The sequence below is a fragment of the Trichechus manatus genome, unplaced genomic scaffold (assembly GCF_000243295.1).
Source record: "Trichechus manatus latirostris isolate Lorelei unplaced genomic scaffold, TriManLat1.0 scaffold00031, whole genome shotgun sequence".
Classification (NCBI taxonomy): domain Eukaryota; kingdom Metazoa; phylum Chordata; class Mammalia; order Sirenia; family Trichechidae; genus Trichechus; species Trichechus manatus.
Genome location: NW_004443967.1, coordinates 5210063 through 5237061, shown reverse-complemented (window position 1 = coordinate 5237061; position 26999 = coordinate 5210063). Strand labels below are relative to the sequence as shown.

At 43.5% G+C, this 26999-nt stretch overlaps 1 protein-coding gene across 8 annotated transcripts in view; it reads left to right on the top strand.

Annotated features, from left to right (window-relative positions):
• ABLIM1 (actin binding LIM protein 1) overlaps nt 1-26999 on the top strand; it is a 186796-nt gene that overhangs the window by 61356 nt on the left and 98441 nt on the right. For all 8 annotated transcript variants that reach the window (XM_023729976.1, XM_023729975.1, XM_004374865.2 and 5 more), the window contains 2 exons: nt 18136-18262; nt 19930-20023. In XM_023729976.1, the coding sequence (XP_023585744.1) occupies nt 18136-18262; nt 19930-20023 (221 nt within the window). The remainder of the gene's footprint in view (nt 1-18135; nt 18263-19929; nt 20024-26999) is intronic.

Here is a 26999-nt window from a genome sequence, read left to right as displayed (position 1 = left end):
GAATATTCTGTACTTTAAAATTATCCTGGTGTGACTTTAATTCCTTTTTTAAAAAATAATAAAGCAACTCTCTAAACTTGGCAAAGCTTCCTAAATAGAAGCCGAAAATGTATCTTTTTTTAGTGTGAAACATTTATGCTCTCCCTTGATAATGTTCACAGAGTCAGTGAAATATATCAGAGAGCCAGCATCTTCTTTTTCCTTTGAAATGCTCTGTTCAAAAACTGGTTTGCTCATCTGAACCACAGTTTTATTTCACATCTGGCGGCTGGTTTCCCGTAGTCACTGAATTGGAGTTTGAGAGGGAAGACAGAGGCAAGAATGGCCAGCAGAAGCTAAGTGATGGTGCAGTGAGAATGTGTACAAAATATTCTCTGAGTTTTCTGAATAGAGATGCAGCATTTCTATTCCAGCTGCTCAGAGGCTAGGGCATCTCTATTGCATTATGCTCGGTGCTTTCTTCTACCTTAAAGTAATTCCTCTAACCTTTATAGCTATTGTATTTTCTTCTTCAAACACTCACATATTATTTACTGTGTAACTGTCTTACAAATATTAGCTCGTTTAATCCTTGTCACCACCCTATAGATGTATACTAATTGTGTCAGGGATCCCCAAGATCACACTAAGGTTCAATGATTCACTAGGAAGACTCATGGAATTTAGAAAAGTTTTTATACGCAAGGCTATTGTTTATCACAGTGAAAGTATACAGGTTAAAATCAGCAAAGGTAAAAGGCACATAGGGCAGAGTCTAGGAGAGACTAGGCACAAGCTTCGAGTTGTCCTGTCCCAGTGGAGTGCACGAACAGTGCTTAATTCTTCCAGCAACCACGGGTGACAATACATATGGAGTATTGTCAACCAGGGAAGCTCATATGAGCCTTAGTGTCCAGGGATTTTATTGGGGGTCAGTCATATAGGCATGGAGCCCCTCCAGAAGTCAGGTTGATTACAGGGTGGCCCAATGTCCCCATCATAAATCACATTGTTAGCATAAACTATCTGGAATGGTCCAAGATCCCAGGTAAACAAAGATACTCTTATCAGACAGGATATTCCAAGGGCTTAGAGGATATCTCCCAGGAGCTGGTCAAGGACCAGACCTTTCTTTGGATACCCCAGACCTACTGAGTCAGTCCTTTACTACACACTAATATTACCCCCTTTTTACAGATGAAGAAATGAAAGGCGCTAGAGGTTAAGTAATTTGCCCAAGGTCCACAGAGAGTAAATGGCAGAGCTAGGATTCAAACCCAGGCTGTCTTGCTCTAGATTCCATATTGCCGTCCCTAATATTTCTTTTATAACATAGCTGTCACTCTTATTTTCAAAGGTGGGGGCACTGAGCCTTGGAGCAATGACCTGACTCGTGCAGATATATGCAAGTGTTTTAACTCCAACGACAGTGCTCTTTCCACATGCCAGAGCTGCCTCTCTGTTGTATCGTGATTTGGCAAATGGGAACTATCAGGAAATTTCTCATATAAACAGACTACTTCAATAAAATGTGAATGCCCCTGAATTAGATAAAACTGTTGCTGCATCCAGTCTAATGCAATTTCAATTCAATAAGCAATAAACATTATATAAAATGGAGATAATAATAAAACTTACATAACAAGGCTGTGTGACCATTAATTAAACTTTTACTACTAATAAAAAATAATCAATTGTCTATGTCCAGCTGATCCATAACTAAAAAAAAATTTTTATGGACAGAAGACATTATGTTCTGCCAAAACATTGAGCATAATCCTCTAAAACTTAATTTCATTCTATTTTCTCTATGTATTTACTGGTAATTTGAAGGACTGAGTTCCCAGGGGTTAAGGAAGGGTGTGGGGGTGAAGTCTGTGTATGGCGACCAAGAAGCTAGAAGCACAGGGAACGGGGTTGGGATTGTCTTTGCCGACAGAGCCCATGTCTATTTTAGGCACCTGAGCTGGAGTGGGCTGTTGTCTACAATCGCCTTTTCCATTTCAAAGGGCGGCTGACTGGCGTCTGACTGCATGTGGGCTGGGCTGATTGACGCGGTGAATGCCCACACGCAAACACATCCATACCCATCTTCTTCTCCTTTCCCCTTCTATGTATAGCGTTGTCATTATTTCAACTGCAATTGGAACTCCTACAGGTATGGGGAAAATGCTTTACTCCGACCAAATTTAAGTCATTTCAGATAAAGATCATTTTTAAAGGGAAAGAAGAGTTTTCCAATTATTTCACTTTTCTATTTGGTGCAGTAACTTTTAATAGTTGCAAGAAAGTTTTCCTTTACCTGTGTGATCACTCTCAAAAAATCATTTGCCGGCTGAGTGAGAATTGTCTGCTGAGGCACATAATAGGTGGGGTGATGCAGATCTGCCTGGGGTCAGGTTCTAGCTCTGCCATTTCCTATCTTGTGTACTGTGAGCAGTCTCTTTACCTCTCTGCTCTCCATTTCCTCATCTGTAAAATGGGATGGTACTAGGTATCCACCTTATAGGGTTAAACGAATAAATATATTAAAGCACCGTATACTTACAAGACAGTAACTTACTATTCAGGCATTGATTTCTGAACTTTTGTGTAAGACAGTCTCTGCTCTATAGGGATCGAAATCAACTTGATGCCAGCTGGTAGTATGGAGTTCCAAAGACTGTACAAAAGTAGATGAGAAAAGAATAGGCTATAACATCATCACCCTCTTCATAATCAGCAAGCATTTATGAACTATCAACTGTTTACGATAGCATGCCAGAGTTGTGCTCTTTGAAAGAACTATCTACATGGGATCAAATTGACAAGAGCAGCTCGAAAGGTTAGATGGGAAGCTTAGAGGGTAGTGAGTTTATGTTAATGGGGGAGGAACAGTTCTGAAAAGGAGAGTGAGAATGTTGCACAACTAGAAGAATGTAGTCAACATCACTGAAAAAACTGTACATGTAAGAATTGTTGACTTGGTGTATGTTTTGCTGTGTACATTTTCAGCAACAACAACAAAAAAAGATACCATGCCAGAGCAGGAAGGCTCACAGAGATTAGGAAAAACCTTGGAGGCAGAAACAGAGGCAGGTTGCTTGGATCTCTATAACGTCCTTTGCTTTCATTCTCCACGTCATTTCTCCTTAGTCTTCAGTGCTCCAAGGGTTTGTCGGGGTCCTCATGCCAAAATTTCCCAAAGGGTCCCCTTCCTCTGTAACGTGTGGGAATCGGGTTCGTTGGGAGCCTTCTAGTTAAAGTGCATTGAGTTCTTGTTCTGTGAGCTTTGGGAAACTGCAGGAGAAGTAGACAAGCAGCGATGCTGGTCGGGGCTCCTGCCCTGCATGTGACCTTCACCACAGGGCTGGGGATTCTACACCCATGTGAGGAGATCACTCATTGCCCCGGAATTTTTCTAGTCAAGGACTACATCCACATGAGTAAGCTGGGAATATAAATAAAGACATTTTTTATGTGAAACTTTAAATCTGTGGATTTTCACTAATCTGAAGAAATTCACTTACCTGCAAAAGCTTTTATATGAAGGAAATGACCATAATTGTTCCCACCTGTGATTTCAGCTCTAGCGTAATGTGAAGGGCTCACCCACCAGAGCTGTTAGAAGCAAGTTTCTCTTTGGGAAGTCCAAAGCAGGACCCCCTTCATTTGGAGCACTCACAGCAGTTATTTCTGATCCTACTTCATATCTGAGAATGTTGGAGAGGTTTGGAAGGTTGTGAAATTCCAGTTCTGTCTGTTTTCCTGCTTCTCTGGAGTAGGATGACTGCCAGGGAAAGAAACTTTGCCCATTTTGATCTTCTCAGAAGTCATCAAACATTAACCAAAGGTATTTGGGTTGAAAATGAAGGTTACCAGGGAGGGTAGTTACCTGGAGTGCTAGCCCTCCTGTTCAATGCTCATTTCAGCTTGCAAGAGCAAGGTCAAGTTTTAGTTACTTAACCAATTAAATCTTTTTTTCCATGTTAAACCATGTTGGAAATAGAAAAGTAATCTGCCCGGTGAAATGGTCCCCACATCGCACCTGGCATGGCTTTACTGTCAGGACAACTGCCTCTCAGTCTTTTCCGAGCCCGGGTCACCTTGAACACTTCTGTCAGAATTTCTTTCCAAAGTGCTCATCTATTAAAAATGGGGATCCTGGAAAGACCCTGCTCTGTTTATCTTAGAATTCTTTATTTCTAGTATACAGCCTGGCATGTAGTAGGAGCCCAATAAATGTTTGCTGATTTAATAATAAATTAATCCATGCGTGAATATGACTCTCCAGTACCTACAAAATAAAGATCACAATTCTTCACTTAATGTTCAAGGCCCTTCAGCAGCTGTCACTAACCCATACTTCTCGTGCGTCTACCCTCATTCCCCCACATGTCTATAATTCTTTGATGCACTGACCACCTTGGACTTGTCCATGTTCCCCCAAACCAATGTTCTTCCATGTGTCCACACCTTTACTCGTTTTCTAGCCTCTGCCTAGAATCTCTTCCACCCCCTATTCACCAGGCACGTAGCTGACTTATTCTTTTAGGTCCAAATTGCCTATCTAAGTTCCTTATCTTGAGAAAGGGAAGGTGGACACAGATATAAACAATTAAAATGCAATAGGTTATGCATTGATGTTGGTACACACTGTGACAAAATTGCCATAGCAATGTAAGATGTTAACAACGGGGAAAGAAGCTGGGGGCAGGTTATATGAGAACTCCCTGTACTATTTTCGTAACTTTTCTGTAAATCTAAAACTATTCTAAAGAAATGTTTTAAAGCCTTTAAACTTTTCTTGACCTCTCCAGGCAAAGCCAGTCAGGTCTTCCTCTTAACTCCCATAGTACTTTGCACATAACCTCTATTCTAGCACTTAACATATTATTTCATTACATTTAAAACATTTTTTAGATAGTTTTAAATCTACAGAAAAGCTAAGAAAAAAAAATAGTCCAAGAAATTCCCATATAACCTGCCCCCAGCTTCTTCCCCTGTTAACATCTTACATTACCATGGCACATTTGTCACAGCATGTACCAACATCAATACATAATCTATTGCATTTTAATCATTTACATCTGTGTCTATCCTCCCATCCTCAAGACAATGAACTCTTTGAACATAAAGACCCTCCCTGTTGACTTTCTCTCGTATATAAGGCCTAGCACATAAAGCCCAAGATAAACATTCTGGAAATTGAATCAAAGCCTTGTCTACCTCTGAACAGGGGTAATTACAATCTTCTCATTTTTGGTGGTTTTATTGTGTAATGATAAGCTGGTTATAAAACAATACAGACATTACAGAAAAGTACAAACAAGGAGATAAAAGGCACTGCAATCCCATCACCAAGAGCTCACCTCTATTAACATTTTGATAAGCATTCTTCAAGATATGGCTCTGTAGAGATATGTACAATCATGCATAACTTCTTCCTGTTGTGTTTTGTTCACGTGTCTTCTCTTCAAAAAGTGTTTATTTTTTGAGTGTCACACAAAAGGCCAGAAGCTTTGCGGTTTCTTGGGCCTGTTTGTAGCCGACCAGCTCTCGTGTGTCCTGGTGAAAGCTGTGCTTTGCCTCTCTATTATGGCAGCTATTACCGCATATAATACACACACAGCGCTGTTAGTTCTCTACGTTTATCTTTCCTGTCAGACTATGAGCCGTGCAAAGGCAAAGACTGCATTTTTTTTTTTTTTTTTGCTCTTTGCGGAGAGCGATGTGCACATAGCAAGTGCACGAATGTTAGTTTAGTGTGTGCATTGATGGTGTCCCGGGAGAGCTGTGCAGGGAGTAAATCTCAGCTGCCAGGTCTGCAGGGCTGAGTTCTGACTGCTGCTCGAAGGCCTTTCCTAGGTCTGTAGAAGTACACAGCTACAGCTTGAGCACGTGGGAGGCATGTGTAAACTCACTTTCACTTTCTAATCTCATTTCCCAACTTTCCCCCCATACCCCTTATTTAATAAAAGAGGAGGGGAGGTTATTTATTGTTTCAGATAAATTGGTTGATGACAGAATTACAAGCTTTTAAGAAAAGGTAGAAGTGTTAGGGAATATATGTCCCCAGCTCTGAGAGATGTTGGAGGGCAGCCACACCTCTCCGGGCATTTCGAAGCCAGCGCTGTCCTGGAGGAGATCCTGGAAAGACCCTGCTCTGTTGATCTTAGAATTCTAACCTGATGTGATGGTTTCAATATCACTCTTTTTTTTTTTTTTTTTATTGTGGTGAATATATATGTAACGAAACACTTGACCTTTCAACAATGTTTACATGTATATAGTTCAGTGGCATCAATTATGTTCATCATGCTATTTAACGATTGCCCTTATCCATTTGTAAATTATATCATCATCCTTAACAGAAGCTCAGTGTCCCCTAAGCATTGAGTCCTCCTTTCCCTCTTTCTCGTGCCCACCCCTGGTAACCACTAATGAACTTTCATCTCTATATACTTGCCTATCCTAGATATTTAACATGAGTGGGATCATATGCTATTTGTCCTTCTGTAATTGACTTATTTCACTCAGCACAACGTTCTCAAGGTTCATCCATGTTGTAGCATGTATGAGGACTCCATTTCTCTTTATGGCTGAATAATATTACTCTAAGGAACCCTGGTGACTCAGTGGTTAAGTGCTCAGCTGCTAACCAAAGCTCGGTGGTTCAAACCCACCAGCTGCCCTGCAGGAGACAGATGTGGCAGTCTGCTTCCGTAAAGATTACGGCCTTGGAAACTCTATGGGGCAGTTCTGTTGTTGTGATTGGGTGCCCTCAAGTTAATTCTGACTCATAGCGACCCTATAGGACAGAGTAGAACTACCCCATAGTCCTGTATGGTCTCTATGAGTCGGAATTGACTGGACAGCAATGGGTTTTTTGGGGAATATCATTCTATTGGGTATAGGGTGGGTGTTGAGACAGCTTGGAATCGACGTAGTCGCCAGAGATTCATTACAGAGAGATGAGGTATGTTGCAAAGAGGAATATTAATGTCCAGATTTTTCACACTGAATCTCTAACAATTGTGTGTCAGACATAAAGATTCCAGAGCGGCACATTTTTTCACTTAACCTGAGCCTGGTTATCACAGTTGCAGAAAAGGGAGAAAGGTTCTTGCTCTACAGGTAATGGGTACAACCAAGGGGCTAATTAAAAAGTACTTTCAGCGAGCGGTATGTTAATGGCATTTTGTTATTTCCTGTTTTAGTTTCAGCAGATCTGCCGCTTACATAATAAAACCCACACCTCCTAATAACTTACTGGAAAAACTAGAATTTTAATGTTTAAAACAGCAATCGTTTCCAAGTTCCATTTCAATCCCCAGTGAAACTCTAGCTCTTTCAAAAGGACTTCTGTGTATACCTATACTTGTGTATTTATACAGATTGTCTCTGAGACTTGATATTTGAGACTTGCTGTTGGGCTGGGAGATAGGGAAGAAAGGACGATTACTTTTTACTTTTCCAAAAAAAAAAAATTATTTTTCACTATGTGTATGTATTACCTTTTCAAAAACAAAGTACATTAAAAATACAATAATGCTAATTTTACAAAATAAAATTAAAGGCGCATTCCAGACTGATGTCTCACTGTATTCTGCTCTTGCTGTGACCTTCAGCCGTGTGGGTATTAAATGATAGGTCACATGATGAAGGTCCTGAAACTGACATTCGACCCCTTGTTTTCTCCTTCCCGCCTTTGGAAAAGAGTAAATGAACTGACGTTTGCTAATGACCACTGAATCTTGAGAAGCTGACATAGAACTCGAGTATGATTTCCTCTGTGGCAAGAGCCAGTATGTGCTGGGGGGCAGGGAGTGGGGTGGGAACAGCCAGTTACAAATTTTACGAACTCCTCGGCAGGTTAAAGTTTACAACTAAATTAGGGAAGTCAGCTCAAGGTGTTAAAGCAAACCTTCTTGGTACAATTTTGAAAGTGGATTTGCTAAGGGCTATACTCAAATCTTGAAAACAGTGGCTGCTAATTTTCTGAACCCTCTCCTGGAAACTGTTGGGCAGGTGTCCCTGAGTGTTCACGTGGCATGGGCACCACTAGCGCCTCAGGTAATTGCAGGTAGCAGCGTTCAGCTGGCGCCCCTGTCTTTCTTCCTCACTTGTTTGTTCCCTCTCCCACTCTGGCCATTCTCCTTTTGTGACCCCTTTTGTTCCCCCAAGGACCCCCGGTGGCACAGTGGTTAAATGCCTGGCTGCTAACTGAAAGGTTAGTGGTTCGAACCCACCAGCCACCCAGCAGGAGAAAGACGTGGCAGTCTGCTTTCAGAAAGATTTGCAGTCTTAGAAACCTTATGGCACAGTTCTACTCTGTCCTACAGGGTCGCTAGGAGTTGGAATGACATGACAGCAACGGGTTTGGTTTGGTTTTGGTTTCTTACTCCATTTCTGGTCCTAACTCAAGCAGAAACTATGGGACCACTGCTCAGCCTGCTGGTGGAAGTCTGCCTCACAGTTTTCTGATCACTGTCCAGAAAAGAGTATCAACAGTGCTGAGGACACAGGTTAGCCATGATGTCCCTGGTTAATAAATTCTTAATCAGTTAGTTGAGAGGAAAAGGAAGGCTATAGCTCTTATTAATTTTCTGCTCAGATCCCAATCATGAATATGGAACAACAATACACCCAGTACTAGTGAAGGAGAGGGCTTTCTGACCTTGAGAACTCATAATACTCCTAACAGGATTCTGTGGGCACCGGTGCAGGGATTAGAATTGGCAGTTTGAAATTTGTCAGTGGTTTATATTTATGAAAACTATGGCCAAAATAACTGAAACCCTGTAAGTATATGTGATCTACACTTTGACGGGGAGAAGGATAGGATTTATTGACAAATATCAGATTATAGAGGACTTAGAAAACAGCTGCCGCTGAGCCTGCCTTCAGCTTTCCTGATGAAGGCTGATAATACGTTGCTATCGTGGCCCATGAAAACGTGTTTGTTGTGCCGTGTTGTTTTCCAAAGACAACAAGAATCTTCACTTAAAATAGCACGTCGGAGGCCACTCTGGCTCACAATATTTCCGTCATGGCCATCAAAACAGCACAGCAGGCCACTGACCTAAGCAGGGACATGAGTGGTTATGGAAAGTCTGGTTCAAGGTCACATATTCCGGCAGCACATTAACCTTTCAAAATAATTCTGGGTCATTCTTAGTGAAGCTGGGCTACAAATCATTTATAGCACTGTGGCCTCCGTTGCTATAGAGTAGAAATTTATCGCTCCTATGTGAAAGTTCTGACTCCCCCCACCCAGTGTCTGTCCTGTGACCTCATATTCCTTTTCTGGCTAATGACAGCATAGAATTTCAGAAGTTAGAGAGCATTTTTTATATTAATTCTTGAAATGTGCTTAGCCTAACAAATATGCACATCCACATTGTGTTTCTCCCTCTCTGTACCCTTCTTATGTTGACCCTGTACCCATGGTATTTGCGATGACATGCTAAAAAAGAGAAGTGTGGACTCATTTCAGTGACTTGGTTTAACTGAAAAAACATGAACTTTCGCCCGTCAGTGTTTGTCAATGCATGGATGTCTGGTTTGGGGCCTGACAACAATCACCAGCCCAGAAGAAGACGAAGGTTCAACATTCAACAATATCTACTTGCTAGATTGATATTCTTATCACTACCAAACGATGGGGCCTTTTTGGTCCAGGAAAGATTTTCAGATGCCCAGATCCTTTATACCTTGGACATCTGAAAACTGTAGGTTTACTTGTTATCAGCAATAACATACGGAAAGTCTAGTTTTTTTGTTTGTTTTAATCCATGAGTTGCGAACTCCAGGACGATGCAGGATGTCAGTTCAAGTGTGACAATACGTGGCAGTGGACACTTAGACAATATGGAGGTGGGACCCCCAGCAAACTGGAGAATATGTGTCCTGTATCAAGTGGGCAGCCCCTCTGTGCCTCCAGACAGTTACTCCCATTCAGGAATCCCTGAGGCAGAGGCTAATCTGCCATGTGTTGAAGCCTCGTGTTGAAGGCATTTGGTTAACAGCCTAACACAACCTGACCCACACTGAGGTCACTCTTCTCCTGTGTTACTTCTTTCTCTCTATTTTGGGTAGAGCAACTATTCTCTAGCGTTGTACTTTCACTATTTTATCACATAAGATAATGGGGGAATCCGTGTCCTGTAGGAACAATTGAATGACAAGATAAGACGTCATGAGATTCAGGACCTCAAGTTCACCCAACCTTGGGACTTAAATTTATTTTCTTCCTCAAAGCTCCTTAGATTGAGTCCTGGCCAGGGATAAGTGCCTGTAGTTAACAGTCTCTTAAAAGGACACCACTTGAATATTTTAGAGAGTCTCCAAAGTCTTACTCAACTGTCTATTAATAACAGACTAAATCTGAAATGTTTTTCTGTTTCTATTTATTTTTCATCCACTTGGATAGCCATGCACTTCTGTGCTAATCTTTGCTTATGAAAAATTTGTTTCTTTCTTCTTTTATAATTTAAAAGAAGTATTTAGAGAAAGCGTGAATTTTGTAGAAGTTATCTGGGAAACAGTTTGAATACTGAAACTTGACTCATTTTTTTAATTCTAAATTTTAAAAGTTTTATAGTAAAGGAAGGGAATGCTCTGAACTGCCTCTGAATCTCTGTAGCTGTTTCATAACATCATAGTACCTCAAGGAGCGCTGGTGGTGCAGTGGTTAAGAGCTACAGTGAGCTATGGCTGCTAACCAAAAGGTTGGCAGTTCAAATCTACCAACTGCTCCTTGAAAACCCTATGGAGCAGTTCACAGTACCTCAGTAAGCATCAATTAGATGAGTAAAATTGCTCTCTGGTCCCTTTTACAATTTATATTATTTGGCAATAATTCTCTAGTTATCCCTTCTTTATCCTCCAGTGAGTATCTCGTGTTCTTCTTCCATCCTGGCTGTTTTTTTGTTTTTGTTTTCCCCCATTTACAGTGGAATAGCCAAGGAAACAAACCCATGTTTGGGGGTTTAAAACCCCAAGAAACCCTGTAGGCTTTAAAGGCCCAGGTTCATGTGCACTGGAGGAGAAGACACAGGCTCAGCAGTCTGTTCAGCTGCTGTTTAGCTGTGCAGCTTAGGGCAAAACGCAGACCTACTGTGGGCCTTAGTGTCCTCGGTGTAAAATGAAGCAAGTGTATCAGGTGGTCTTCAGGATCGCTCTGGCCCTAAGATGTTCTCAGGTCTGTAAAATGTGTGTAATCGCTGTCCTCCCAGTCTAGTGGGGAGGTCCAAGGGTGGAATGAGATAGCAGACATTAAGACCTCTCAAAAGTTAAAAGCTGAGTAACATAAGATGTTCATATTATGATAATTATGCCAGAGAAACCAAAACGCCTTCCCCAGTTGCTGAGCATGGACCTTTTTCTTCAAAGGGGAAGAGTGACGTGTAGATGGTATTGGATTGTTGCAATGTGAGGACACTCAGAGACATTGAGTGTTTACCGTGTGCTTGGCACTCTGCTTGGTGATGACGCATATTCCTTCTAATCCTCACAATGACCCCAGAACCTACCCATTTTACAGAGGAAGAAACTGAAGCCAGTGGTTACCTAGCTTGTCCAGGGTCCCTCAGTTCATTGGCCAAGCTGGAGTTTGACTCCGGGTCTCTTTGACTCCCAAGTCCTTAACCACTGTGAGTTGTCCGGTTGGTTAATTGAATGTGGTAAAACACATGGGGGCAAAAACAATGAAGAGCCTTTTTTTTTTTCCTGTTGCTACTTCTATTATCATATATCAGAGACCTGTTTCCCATCCCTTAAGACTATCTTATGCAGATCCCATAGTTTTCTGGTCACTTTCAGCTCTTAAAAATTAGTTCAGTTTCAAATTCTATACTCATATCCATTCCAGAGATGCCTGTCTCTTCCCAGCTCAGGCTCCACCCAAATTGGAGGCTTGCAATGAGGAAGGGGGCACACCTCCTTCCTAGCCTGCCTGTGGCTCCTTTGGGCTCTGGCCAGGGGAGGAGAATTAGAGGTAGAGGGGTATTATAACACTGGCACAGTCATGCTTCTCTTTCAACTAATCCTGGCTGATGACAGGTTTTTTGTGGGACCCATTATGAGTTCCTTGACAAAGGCATGCAAGTTCTGGCCAATCTCTTGCCACCCCCCTACTCCCCTTTCCCAGACTTTGCTACTGCCCTCTTATAGCCTCCTTATAGCCTCCTCATAGCCTCTAGCCAAGTGGGCCCCCCTCCTTCAGCAAGCAGCTTTCTCAGGTGGGTTCACTCAAGATGCCTGGGCCTGGGTACCATCCACAAACCACTTGTGCGTCCCCACGCCACCCCTACTTCTGCCTTCAAGGGCAGCTCCAGCCAGCTTCCTGCCTTCCAAATTGCCCAGCCTCCAGGCTTTTTGTTCATGAATGTTTCCAAGCTCCAGGATACACAAGTAATTTGTCCCAAGAGCTCTTCCATTGAGCTTCTCTTGTGTCTGATGGCAGGACCAGCACCTGAGCTTCCCCAAGGGGTAAACATCCAGGCTGGTCTGCCTTTCTTGCAGGGTCCTCTAAACGCTGTCATGGCAGAGTGGAGGGAAACACCACCCCAGCCGTGTGCATAGCTCCCTGCTGATTCTCTTCTTTTCTGTTCTGTATCTGGAGGTGGGGAAACAGTAGGGGTTGATAGATTCTACTGTCTTTAGGAAGTCCTGCAGGGATATTTCTAGCATGCTTTTTTGGAAAATAGGATACTTACCACCATTCTCCTCAACTCCGAAACCTTGGCCGAAAATTTCTAGTGAGGAAAAGTCCTATTCTGTATTCTGGAAGCTTGGATCTTACATGGGTAGCTGCTCTGAATGGTAGTTAGCCAGAAACCAGTTGCTGTGGTGTCAGCTCGGACTCATGGTGACCCCATGTGTGTCAGAGTAGAAATGTGCTCCATAGGGTTTTCAGTGGCTGATTTTTTGGAAGTAAATCACTAGGCCTTTCTTCCAAGGCATCTCTGGGTAGATTTGAACCTCCAGCCTTTCAGTTAGCAGCCTAGCATGTTAACCATTTGCACCACCCAGGGGCCTCTGAATAGTAGTTACCACCATCATTAGTGATTCCAGGCCTGGCTGGAGCATGCAGGCCTGGAAGGTTGAGATGAATGGGAATTTTGTTACCTCATAGTTCAGAAAGGCCTTCTCTTTTCTATAGCTCCACGTTTTCAGCCTTGCTTTCCAGAAAGGAATCTTCACAGAGTATGACATTTTTGGCCCTTCCTCTTGCCAAAAGGGGAATTCCAGGAAGGCAGAAATAGTTCTGAAGGAGCACATAGGTATCCGGGCTGACAGGACCATAAGTGTTGTCCAAGCAATGACATCCGTTTTAGCTAGAGAACACCAGTTTCCTTCCCGAGAGCCACATGTCCCATTCTTCAACTTAAATCCCTTTGAAACCCAGGTGTCCATGCCCCTGTGCCAAAAAAAAAAAAAAAAAAAATCACTGTTTTAAAGGAGACGAGATCTGTATTCTCAAGGATATTGATTGCCTTTGAACAAAATGATGTAAATATGGAACCAGGTGTGTACTTGGATGTTAGTTTCACTTGGACACGAGGAGCCAAATCCCACCTTTTCTGTTGGTTTGGGGCAAAGTGTTTAGGGGTTTTTGGTTTGTTTTTCCCACTTGGTCACTATTTTTCCTTGGTGGAAGGTTGGCAGGTTGCTAATGGGTTTTATTTCCTTGGTGCTGCTCCATATTCACCTGTTTCTGACTGTGACAATAATTCCAGTGGCAATCACCAGCTTTCTATATTTATCAGCAGCTGCTTCAGCGATGTGGAAACAATAGATATAGAGTAGGACACGTTGTTCTTTATACAAGAGCTCATTTAGACTGAGCATGGGGAGAGTGAACAATCCAGCATAACTATTTTCTCTCTACATCTTTTCCAGCATGATGTAAGGCTTAAGCAAAGAATATGGTTTCGTCTAGAGATTAATGTGTAGGCTCTGTGGAATAGACCAGAGTATTATGGGTCAGCTGGTGTGGGCCGGTATTCCGTTTTCTAGGAGATGTTCTTTGTTGATTTGCTTGATTTATGTCTTAAGGTTTGAGATGAAGGAGTCCCAACTCCAGCCTCTACTTCCAGCCCAACTTTACCAGCTGGCTGGCTTTAGGTATTCAGCATTTGGTGGGTTGTTTGCCTTCTTTGAAAGAGATTATCCAAATCAGTTATAGAGCATCCCCCCTCCATGGGGCATTGTGGAGGGCACTGAGGATCAGAGAGGTATAAGACACCACCTATGATATCAGAGGGCTTCTAGATTGCAGGGCACTTGACTGGGAGGATTGGGAAGACTAGCTGGTACCATGTTTATAAAGCCCTCATCACATAGTGCCTCGTTCATAGAAAGCCCTCAGTGCAGAATGATCCTATTGGTCCTTATTGTTCTTAAATTGTGTCTTTCATAGCTTTGAAATTTCTGGACACTAAGGTGCTTGTAAAGCAAGCAAGACTTAGAGTCAAGAAATCTGTTTTCTCATCCCAGCTCTGCCCCTAACCAAGGGAAAGGGAGGCTGTGCTGAGTGCCTAACATATACCAAGCATTCCAGGTGTTCTGCAAAGCACTTCACAATGCACCACCTCTTCTCTTCCTAGGAAGTGGGTATTATTAGCATTTCACAGATGAGGAAATAAGGGTCTAGAGAGAGTAACTTGTCCCAGTCTTCCTGACTCCAGAGCCCGAGTTCTACAATCCCCACACCATCTACCTCCTTAGACTGCCCTGCTCTTGTAGCAAGGAGACCTGGAATAACTCCTCCAGCCTCCCTGAGCCCAACAGTCTCCACTTAAATAGAGTTGAAAAGCCACCTCTGAAGTTTATCTTCTGCTTAAAAAATTCTATCACCCAGCATTTTCCTTATTGTTTTAAATCTTTGCTGCCACCTAGTGGGATTTATGTAAGCAGGAAGAAAAATGTCCGTTCGATTTCGATTAAAAACTGTCAGTTCATTTTAGTCCATCCCATGGATGTACCCTTTAAAAATCATATTTCTAAGCAGGTATCATGGTCTTCTGCTTTTAGCTTTATATCTACCAGATGTGAGATCCCCATGAGAGTTTTGGTGAGATGCTGGGCTACATACAGACCCCAGCTTTTACAAAAATGTTTCATTTTTGTGACCCTATAAATAATGGGCTATACTTTAAGAACTCTAATCTGTGATAGTACTTATAAAGCAGATATAATTTTTTAAACTTTATAAATACTTTTCCTATTTACTTGAATTATCTTAAAAATTTTTTTTTACATTCTCATGGTATAAAACAGAAAATTCAAACAGCACAGGAGGAGATGAAGTAAAAAGTAAAGTCTTCACCCACAAAGGGAACCAGTGCTTAAGAATGTCCTGTTTTTTCCAGAAATGTTCTACTCATATATAAGCATGTGTGCAAACACACACATACCCTTTTCTTTACAATTTTTCTATGAATGGACATATGCTGTGCATACTCCTCTACAGCATGCTTTTTAAACTTAATTTATTTTGTACATATTTCCTTGACCATCCACAAATCTACCTCATTCTTTTAACAGGACCTACTATTCCATTATTGTCTATGGTGTTGTTGTGCTGACTGCCTTCAAGCCAGTTCCAACTCCTAGCAACCCTATAACTCTATAAGACAGAGTAGAACTGCCCCATAGGGTTTCCTAGGCTGTAAACTTCACTGGAGCAGACCACCAGGTTTTTCTCCTCTGGAGCAGCTTGTGAGTTCAAACTGCCGACCTTTCAGTTAGCAGCTGAGTGCTTAATCACTGTGCTACCAGGGCTCCTTATTATTGTCTAAATTCTAATAAATTTAATTAGTCCCTCATCATGTCCATGTAGGCTATTTTCAGTTTTTTGGTACTACAGAAATGCTGCAGGGAATATACTCACATGTATTTCTCTATATTCTTCAGCAAATTTATTTGTAGAATAAAATCTTAGACATGAAATTGCTGGATCTAAAGATATGTTAATGCTCATTGACCTAAGACCATCAGAAGCACATCTGTAGTCAAAAAAAAGGTTAGGTTTACTTAGCCACAACAAGGGAGGAAATACTCCAGGGGACTGTGTATCATCTCTGTAGGAGGGAGTTTGGAGGGGCTTTTACAGGATATGGGCTTGTGCTGGCTAATTCTAGGGAGGATTCAAAGGAGCAGGAGCAGTTCTGGGTTGGATGTTGTCTAGAAGCAAGAGCAAGTCTGTGATGGGGGATCTTGTGTTTTTCTAGAAGGAAAGAGAATTAAAGTTGGGCTGTAAGTCGACTCGATGACAAGCAACAATAATAATGTCATTGGCAAAGGATCAGTGATTACAGACGTTGTCATAAGAGGGGGGTGTTTAATCACTTTTGTGTGCTGAGTGGCCCTGTCTCTGTCTTACTCCAAACATGGCCACAGAGTGGCCTTGTCTGGGCATTGCTTTAATCTGTGGATATTTTTTATGGTCACCTGGGAACGTCATGGGCTACGTGCCAGCAGCACTTTCTTTTACTTCTTCAGGTACATTGATTTTAAATGTCTGTAGATATTAAATAGCTTTCTGTCATGGACTGAATTGTGTCCCCCAAAAATATCTGTCAACTTGGCTGGGTCATGATTCCCAGTATTGTATGTTTGTGTAATCTGATGTGATTTCCTTTTGTGTTGTAAACTCTATTACTATGATGTAATAAAATGGATTAGCAGCAGTTATACTGATGAGGTGTACAAGATTGGATAGTGTCTTAAGCCAGTCTCTTTGGAGATATAAAAGACAGAAGCGAGCAGAGACACATGGGGACTTCATACCACCAAGAAAGCAGCACCGGGAGCAGAGTGCATCTTTGGACCTGAGGTTCCTGCGCTCAGATACTCCCAGACCAAGGGAAGACTGATGCATCACAAGGACCTTCCTCCAGAGCTGACAGAGAGAGAAAGCCTTCTCCTGGAGCTGACGCCCTGAATTTGGACTTGTAGCCTACTGGACTGTGAGAGAATAAATTTCTCTTTGTTAAAGCCATCCACTTGTGATATTTTTGTTATAGCAGCAGTAGATGACTAAGACACTTTCCAAAAAGGTATACTGATTTACATTCTTCAGAGTTCTTTTAAAGACTCAACTTCCCTAATGTAAGGAATTTCACAATGAGAATAACTATAATAATAATGACAATTATAATAACAGTCGATGTTTATAGAACCACTTCCTATGTGCCAACCACTGTGCAAAGCCCATCATTTCATAGAATGTTCATCAGGAGGTATGAGGTAGGTACTAGTAACATCCCCCTTTTCATATGAAGAAACCAGCAAGGGAGAGTAGCTTGCCTGGGTTACGTGGCTGACCGACGAAGAGCAGAGCTGGGATTCAGGACCAGGCATTCTAATTCCAGAGCCCACACTCTTTACCATTAAGAAATACTTTCTCTTTCATTTGGTTTACAGGAGTTCGCCAAGAAGAATTTAAAGCTAACGCATTAGGGGTCATTTAGTTGATGATTATAAATCTTTCAACGGCTGGTTTAGGTCGATAGCGAAGTAGAGTCAGTCCCATTTACAAAAATGAGATTTATGGGCAGTGTTTCAGGAACCACATATATACTGTTAAGTGAGGCCTCCAGCTTGAGGTACTTAGCTATTTGCATCAATTAATTTGCATCAATTAATCAATTAATAAAGGTCTATGCGAGCTTTTTTAAAATCACAGCCAGGACACTATAATTAAATATTCTCTGGGCCAGCTGGAGCTCAAAGAAACAAACCAAAAAACCCAAACCCCTCGCCACTGAGTTGTTTCTGACTCATGGCGACCCCGTGTGTTACAGATTAGAACTGCTCCATAGAGTTTTCTTGGCTATAATCTTTATGTTAACAGATTGTCAGGCCTTTCTTCCAGGGCACCGCTGGGTGGGTTCAAAGCATAGAGGGTGTTTAAATAACCTGCAGGGAAATAAGTAGGTGAAGGACATCGCATCCCCTTGGGTCCACTGAAGTCCATGCTGTGTGAGGATGGGGCCTGGGAGACTTTGCTGGAAGGATTTTGTGCAGGTAAAGAGTACAGTATGAAATGGTGCTTAGGTAAGTAGTTATGGAGCGTGTAATGGGTGCACACTGGGCTCAGAGTTGGTCTTTGTGCTTGGATTTAGTGAAGCAAACGTGTAGTAACTCTGCTGGTTACTTTTCCAGATTGCGCTGGCTGTGGAAGAGACATCAAGAATGGGCAGGCGCTGCTGGCGCTGGATAAGCAGTGGCACCTGGGGTGCTTTAAATGCAAGTCCTGCGGAAAAGTCCTCACCGGGGAGTACATCAGCAAGTAAGAAACTGTGGCTGGGTGTGCAGATCCTTGAAGGCTCCCTTCTCAGGGACCCTACCCCACGGCCATCACACATGCTAAGACTCACTCGCTTCCCACAATCAGTATGAATTTTTGGCTATAAAACTCTTGAAAAGAAATTTTATTCCTTGCTTTTGAAATAACGTGGCTACTGTAAATTTAATGAAATGTTCTCAGTTGCCTAATTTAACAGCGTCACTGGGTGGTGCAAACGGTTAATGGCTCGGCTGCTAACCCAAAGGTCAGCAGTTTGAGTCCACCCAAAGGCACCTCGGAAGAAAAGCCTGGCGATCTTCTTCCAAAAAATCAGCCATTGCAAACCCTATGGAGTACAATTCTACTTTGTCACACATGGGGTCACCATGAGTCAGAATTGACTCAACGGCAACTGGTACTGGTGATTTAACGATTCGTGATATTGATGTAATGTTATGCTGTGTTTTATAGGCAATTACACATTTAATAATTTTTATTTTGCTACCTTTTCCCCTATTTTGGAGCTAGTAAACCTTTTTCCCAGGTCTCAACCATATTTATAGACCCCCCTCCGCCTCCCCGCCACCAAAAAAAAAAAACCACACACACCCTGGGTCCATATAACCAATGAACAGAACAGCCTGCCAAGGATTAGGTCCAAGTTCACGTCAGATGTCCTTTGTGGATAATAGCTAGAGTGGTGGTTCAGTGAAGTTTAAAAAAAATGTATCCCAGAAACACTAGTTATAGTGTCTACTTTTGGGTTGAGGAGGAAGGAATGAACCTGGGGGATCGGGTGGAGAATGAGGCAGACTTTTCCACTGTATACCTTTTTATGCTTCAAAAAATATCACCTGTTCAAAAAAAAAAATTAAATGAATTTAATTTTAAAACATAGTGAAACAAACACAAAATGTAATATAGGTCCCACCCCCTAGAGAGTCTAATTCCATAGGTCCAGGGGAAAGCTGACATACCTGTATTAGAAACTCAACAGGTGACTCTGAAGCAGAGCCAAAGTAAGAAGAAAGAAATGACCAGCTTTTAAACTAACGTCGAAGGCTTTCTAGTAGTAGGTAACTTGGCTGTCTAGAGTGGTGCTTTTTAACATTTCCACGCGATGGGCACACATAACAAATGATCATATTTTTGCTATGCTCTGAGGTAAATGCACGAGGTTGCCCAAGGCTGGAGGAGAAGGCCCAAGGCCCCTCAGGCCTCCCGAGGCCTGAGGAGATGGCTGTCTCAACACTTTTGGGACGCTCTGGTCTGCTTTGTGAGCTCAAGGAGACAGTATGCGGAGAAAAGGAGATGTTTGGGTCTCCTCACAGGTGGACAAACACTTTGACCCTATCTGGAGCCCATCTGGGCTGGTGATAAAAGAGAACGATGCAGGGTGACGGCTAGTAAGGTCTAAGCGGCCTCGGGGGAATCATGAGGAGATTCAGCCATTATGTCTGTGTGGCCTGGTGAACCAAGCTCTCTCTCTAGATCATCTGGTTTCATGGGTTTTGATCATGTCTGTCCACGTCACCAGGCATGTTAACGCTGGACAGGAGGGACATACATTCTACTACCATTCCGTGGAACAGACTCAGAGAAGTGTACGTTCTATGTCTTCTCACTCCTGGCCTTTCCTTTCAGGAGCTGAATGCATTTTTATCTTGCAGGGATGGTGCTCCGTACTGCGAGAAGGACTACCAGGGGCTCTTTGGGGTAAAATGTGAAGCCTGTCACCAGTTCATCACAGGAAAAGTCCTGGAGGTAAGTGATAGATGGTCTCCCCTCAAAGCCACTACCATTTTCCCCAGAGGCCCTCAGAAACACACGAGAGCCTCTTTTCCTATCTCTCCCATCCTTTTCCCACCAAAGGAGGAAAGAAAGTGGTTGCAGATGATTAACATCTTAGAGAACGGGTGTGTTGTGCTGCCCTCACAGGCAGTGTCTACCAAATGCTCGTGTACAAATTGGAATGAAGGAGAACTTGAAGGAAAAGAAAAGAATGATAAAGGATCTATTGGTGATTATATAGAAGGAAAGATTATACTAGACCATTTTTATTTTTGGAGGTTAGAAAAGAGGAAATGAAAAGAAAGTGGTAGAGCTATGTGTGTATACCTGTGTGAGTGTGTGTGCAGGTATGTGTATATAAGTATGTGTGTAGGTGTGCAGGTGTGTACAGGTGTGTGGGTACGTGTACATGTGAGGGTGTGTGTACAGGTACATAAGTGTGTGTGTACAGGTGTATGTGGGTATGGGGTGGGTACATGTGTGGGTGGGTGTGCGGGTATGTGTATATATGTATGTAGGGGCGGTGTTTGGACAGGTGTGTGGGTGTGTGTACAGGGATGTAGGTATATGTGGGGGGGTGTGAAAGTGTGTGTACGCACATGTGAGTGTGTGCTTGTGCACATGTAGATTTAGAGAGCAGAAGCTCAGAACTGAGGCTGAGAAAAGAAAGGGTGGGTGACAGGTGAAGGCACAGACCTCCCCACCCTTAGAAAACCACATCCTGTGTGACCGAGAACACCCTGTGGTCTGGCGGAGCCTGTGAAGTTGAGGTGTGACTGCCTGGAGCTGGAGAGCTTTGTTCCTGCTTCCTCAGCAGCTGCCCCACCAGCTTCTGAGCCGAGTTCCTCTTGAGTTGGAGGCCCCTCACATGAAATTATGGGGCCATAGTTCAGAGGGAGTCATTGCCCACTTATCACAGGCCTGTAGGGCGTTAACCAATTCTGATCGGAAAAGTAAAGATTGCCACAGCCACACCCCACATTTCAGGGTGGAGAACCTGTATGAAGAGAAGTAGGTCTGGGAACCCAGCCACTGGGACTGGGACTGGTTTTGCCACTTGTCACCTCATTCTGTCATACACCAGGGCATGGAATCCATGGAACCACGTCCAAACTTCCCCAAAGGGCATATTTCAGAAGCACAGGACATAAATCCTAGATGCTCACCAAGGTGGTTCTGGGCCGCTCTCTCATGGGATTTCACAGCAAAGGTCCCTCTTAGACTCACTGGTCCCACTGCAGGCTCTGCAATGCGTTTCTTTCATGATACACAGAGGGACCACCTCTGCGCTAGGAAAATGCAGCAACCTGCACTTGGGAGTTACAGGAAGCCATGTTGTCAAAGGCAGCTGCCTCTCAGCCAGGGGAAGCGTGTTCTAGGACGAGAGAACAGCACCTGCCGAGGCTCAGAGGTGAGGACAAGCGCAGAACAGGCAAGAAACCAACCAGAAGCCCGTGGGCAGAGCAGAGTGGGAGAGATGATGCTGGAGAAGTGGGGAGGGCCAGAGCACAAGGGCCTCAAAAGTCACCTTCGGGAGTGTGGGCTTTGTCCCAGGAGTGGCAGGGAGCTATTGAAGTGATATAGCTGGAGTGTAATGTGATTGGATCAGATTGCTGTATAAAGAATGGATGGAGGGGGAGGCTGAGGACAGGCAGACCAGTTAGAAGACTACTGCAGAAGTCTGGGTACAAAACAGTGGCGGCACCAGCTGGCACAAAACCTGAAAAGTGGACCCCCACCCTCCCCACACACAGGTCAGGGTGGGAGAGTTTTCATGGTCTTTCCAATAAAGCTTTCACGGTCAGCCCTAGTATACTTCAAGGCTAGGGTTTTGGCCCAGGAGAAGCATGTGCCCAGGAAGGCTGTTGGAGAAGATGGGTGTGACCCATTCAAAGGGCACCTTGGAGTCCAAGTGGTCCTGTCCTAGCATTCAGAATGCATGGCTGGGGCTCCCCTGCCTCTCCCCTGAGTGAGCCTATCGTCCCTCCCCAGACTCCAAAGAGCTCCTCTCAAGAGGAACCCTGATTGTGACCCGGCAGCATTTCCCTTGGGGTTCCCAAGCTTGATCTGCTGTGCAGGGTGGAAATAAGCCCGTTGAGTTGGGAGCAATTAGGAAATTTCATTTTGCAAAAATAAAAACATCAGAATCATCTCCCAGATGTGCAGCTGTAGGATGAGAGGTAGGAAGACACAGAACGCAGCCCCCAGATATGAAACAACCACGTTTGCAGAAGGCATGATTGAAGTAACTGTCTCCTGCGTCCGTACAGGGAACTGTGCTCCCCAAAAGAGTTGGGGAGGCAAAAGGGCTGTGGTGGGTGTGTGTGTCTTGATTACTTTCAGATTTAGTTCAACAGCTGTGGGAAGTAATATCTAAAATAAAGCTAGGTCCAAGAACATGCCTTTTTGAAGAAACATCTGCCTACCCCCTTTTTCTCTCTCAAGGCCCAAGTATTTCAGTGTTCACTGCGTCTGTAAAGGCCTCTTACCAAACTGGCTTCAGGTTTCAGGAAAGGCCCTTTTGTAAGGGTTAAGGCTGGGGTGCTTTCCACAGACTGCTTTCAGAGTTGGGACGTTTGGGAGTAGTTTGCACCATGTTCAGCCTTAGAGTTGGGATCCACCCGGCTGGCGTGTTGTCCCTCCCAGATGGGTGTGTGATCTAGAAAAATGAGTCCTGCGAGGTTATCACCCTGGCATATGACAGCTTGTGAGTCAGTCTGCCTTGGCTACAATGTAAAACAGGGCTGGTGTCCACACAGTCCGCCCTCCTCCACCCTTCCTGCTCTGACCCCATTGCTGGCAACACACTGTGATGGTGGGTGTGCTGTAAATACTGTGATCCCTGATTTTTTTTCTGATTGAGTTTGTCCCTGGTAGTTATTGCAAAGGTGCCTGTTCAGCAGTTCAGAAGTGGGCAGTAATAGAAGCTCCAACGTGAAAGTCAGAAGATATTGTAAACCCAGCAAATGGCATGATTGTTATTGGCAGGGGCTGAAGTTCTGGAGTGGCTTTTATTTGACACACTAAGCAGTGCCCAGGGAGCCCTGGTGATGCAGTGGTTAAGGCACTTGGCTGCTAACCGAAAGGTTGGCAGTTCAAACCCAAGAGCTGCTCCAAGGGAGAAAGATGTGGCAGTCTGCTTCCGTAAAGATTTACAGCCTTGGAAACCCTATGGGGCAGTTCTGCTCTGTCCTGTAGAGTCGCTATGAATAAGAATCCACTGGATGGCAGTGGGTTTGGTTTGGTTTTGGTAAGCAGTGTCCTGAGGCCTCCTCTCTGGGTGTGGTTTTACCTGAGAAGCCACCAGACACCTGAGCGAGCTTTGAGGAGGAGAAAGGGCACTGGGCAGTGATGAGAAACTCCAGGCTCAGCTGTGACAGGAACCCCTGAGTCATTTTGGGCAGGTCATTCAGGCTCTTGGGTTCTGTCTTCATTTCACAGGAAAAGGGACTGGCAAGTGGCCTTTGAGGCTCCATCCTGCTGTAAATACACCCTCTCTGTGTTATTCTTTCATAGTTATCTATTCTATACATCACATCAGCTTGAATGAAGGGGAAGGACAGGGTCTGAGAACCAAGAGGTTTAATGAGAAGGGGCTCTGGGTGATAGGGAATCCTACATCTACTCTTGGCTCTAGAACTCACCAGCCGTGTGACCTTGGGCAAGTCTCTCAACTTCTTTGAGCCTCAAGTTTTCTTTCTTTATTGAAAGCATTAAAATATATACAGTTAGTTGTATGTGTTTTCACTAAAAATAAAATAATAATAATAAATAAATAAAAATGTAAAAAATATATATATATGTATGGTAGCCAGTCCTCATTATTCATGGAATTGGTGTTTGTGAATTCCCCTACTCGCTAACATTTATTTGTAATTCCACAATCAACACGGGCCATGCTTTTGCAGCCATATGCAGAGCAGTGAAAATTTGAGTTGCCCAATGTGCACGTTCCCAGCTGAGGTCAAATAGGGGACACTCTGCCTTCTTCTTTCAGCTCTCATGCTGTAAATAAATGTCCTATTTAGTGGTTCATTGTTTCATTCTTGGTGATTTTACTGTTTAAAATGGCCCCCAAGCGTAGTGCTGAAGTGCTGTCCAGCGTTCCTGAGCACAAGGCTGTGATGTGCCTTATGGAGAAAACGCATGTGTTAGATAAGCTTCCTTCACGCATGAGTTATAGCCCTACACCAATGATGGAACTGTTGCCATGAGTTCAATGTTAATGAATCAACAATATATATTAAATAAGGTGTCTTTAAATAGAAACGCACATAAGACAAGATTCTGTACTGATCGGTTGATGAAAATGTTGTGACCAGAGGCTCACAGGAACCTAACCCCGTGTTTCGCCAGGAGCAGTGGCTCAGTATTCGCTAATTCAGTGTCTTCGGCAGCTTTATAGACCATAAAACCCAAAAAACCAAACCCATTGCCGTCAAGTCTATTCTGACTCACAGCCACCCTACAGGACAGAGTAGAATTGCCCTGTAGGGTTTCCAAGGAGCGGCTGGTGGATTCGAACTGCTGGCCTTTTGGTTAGCAGCCGAATGCTTAACCACTGGCACCAGCAGGGCTCCACTTGTAGATCATAACTACCACAAATAACAAGAACTGACTGTTTATGTAAAACCTAAGCATTGGGCTACTTGACTCCCAAAGTCCCTTTGGCTCTGATGATCTGAGTTCTGTGACTCTCATGTTGTGGATTTAAGGTGTCAGAGCCAGCTGTTCTTTTTCCTAGAGATATTTTTCTGAAAACTGGAATGTGGCACTCAGCATATAGTATATGCACATGAACGTACTGTTGGTACACTCAAAGTGTAGCTTCATTTATCACGATTTGCTTTCAGTTTTTTTTCTATAGCAAGGTTTGTTTTTTAGGGTGCTCTTGCCATAAATAGCACATCTTTAAAAGCTCATGCTAATTAACCTATAAATTCAGGAACATTCTGAAGATGTTTACAACCTGCCTCCTAATTAAGGAGTCCAGAGGCAAATCAGTGTGAGATACTTGAGGTTCCCAACAGCCTTCTATCTCCATCCCATCTCTAAACTCTTCTCTGGAACAAATGCCCCCTGCCCATCCCCACCGTCCCCCCAACCTGTGCTTTAGCAGCCTGGTGGTAACAGGAAGCTACAGGAGACTTCAGGTTTGGGTCCCAGATGCCGGAAGATGTGAGGGGCTTCTCTGTGGTATGAGCTTCCTTCCGTCTTTGGAGTGGGGCTCTTGGAGGCCCCTCTTACTCTGCCAAACATCCTTTCCTGGGTGCAGATTGTTACCTGCCAGTTTCATGAAGAAAGAAAATAGAAGGCAGGAGTTTATCATCAGCAACAAAATAGTTCCAAAGTGAAGGTAGCATAGATTAAAAAGCAGATGTCAAACTGAAAACAGAAGCTTTGAGAGTGAAGGAAAAGAGGCTGCCCCGCGTCCCCTCCTCCATCTTGGACTGTTCTATAGCACCCGGCCGACTCGGTGGGCTTCCCTTTCTCTTAGTCTGTTGTGCTCTCTGGCACAACTCCTTTTCCCTCAGGGGCTCTGTGTGTTTACCAGGAGCTCCACTGATTCATTCAAGACTAATGCTCTCATCCCAGCAGCACCCCAGGGGGTTCTGCTCCTCTACGGAGGTAACATCACCAAGTAGGCACCTGCCTTACTTCGTGTGGGAAGGATCCCTGTTTTGTGCCCTTCTCTCTAGTACAAAGGAACATCAGAATCCTCTGCTTTATTACCACAGAGGGGTGAGGCAGGGCTCTGCCTTTCCGTCTCCAGTCTCACAGGCTTTCCCTTTTCTGTCTTCCTCACATCGCTGTACCCAGGACATCAAGGGCTGGAGGTGCATGTCTTTACGTGGCGTGGTACTTACCTTGCAATTTGTGCGGTGGTGTCTGTAATAGCCTAAATAAGCCTGCCGGACACACACTGTAAGAAAGACACCTTCAAATGTAGCCCAAGGCAAGTCCTCTTGAGTGCCTTTAATGAAACCCTGTCCTGTCTTTATCTGTTAACTTGGAGAAGAACAACTGAAGGATAGGATTTAGACTTGCTTTACACCCCTCCCACTGACCTCCTGGGGTGTAGGAAATGGAATCACAACATGATTCAGCCAAATCCTTCTCTTTGATTCTCTGAGAGATTAAAATCTGGTGGCTTTGCTGTTGTTTTGCTTTTTGAGTGATTAAAAAACTGCTTTTCCACAAAACCTACTAGGGGTAAATATCTATGCTATTCCAGTGAAACTAATTCACTTTTTAAATGGAGGCCCTTGTCCCCTTCCTCCCTTTTGGTGTAGGTATTTTAAGCATGTTAGGTTGGAATAGCTGTAAGCGGTGAGTAGGTCTTGTTCTGGGCTAACCTATTATCTAGTGAGAAAAAACATAGGTTATCCCATGGCACTTGCATGACATATAATCCTTTTGTCACCATTAAAAGTGTAATTTGCAAAGGACAGGCTGAAATGCCAACTTCCCCCTTTCTTGTTGTATGTACATCATATACCCACAAAGCAAGAATAATAACCCATGTTTATCCAGAAAACTAATTGCATTCTTCTCATTCTCGTTGTGCTCAGAGGGATTTATACTGTCTTCCACTTAATTGTGACCCCAAATATTTTTTGAGGATCAGGAAAGGGAAAAGAATCAAGTGATCTTAGTTGGGTCACTTTCTTTCACATATCGAGATGTTCTATGTCCCAGGGGACAGTGAACCACCCTAAAATCCTGCCCTTGTATATTATTTCCAATATTTGCATGTGATCTCACAAATACCAATTCTCAATCGACTTGAAAAGTGGTCAAGGCAGTCACTAGTGGCTTCAATTTACAGACCAGGCTGTTGAGCTTCAGAGACTCTCGGGCTAATTAGTAACAAAACCAAGATTAGAACCCAGGTTCTCTTGATTCCCAGAAGATGAGGAAACACACACACACACACACACACACACAC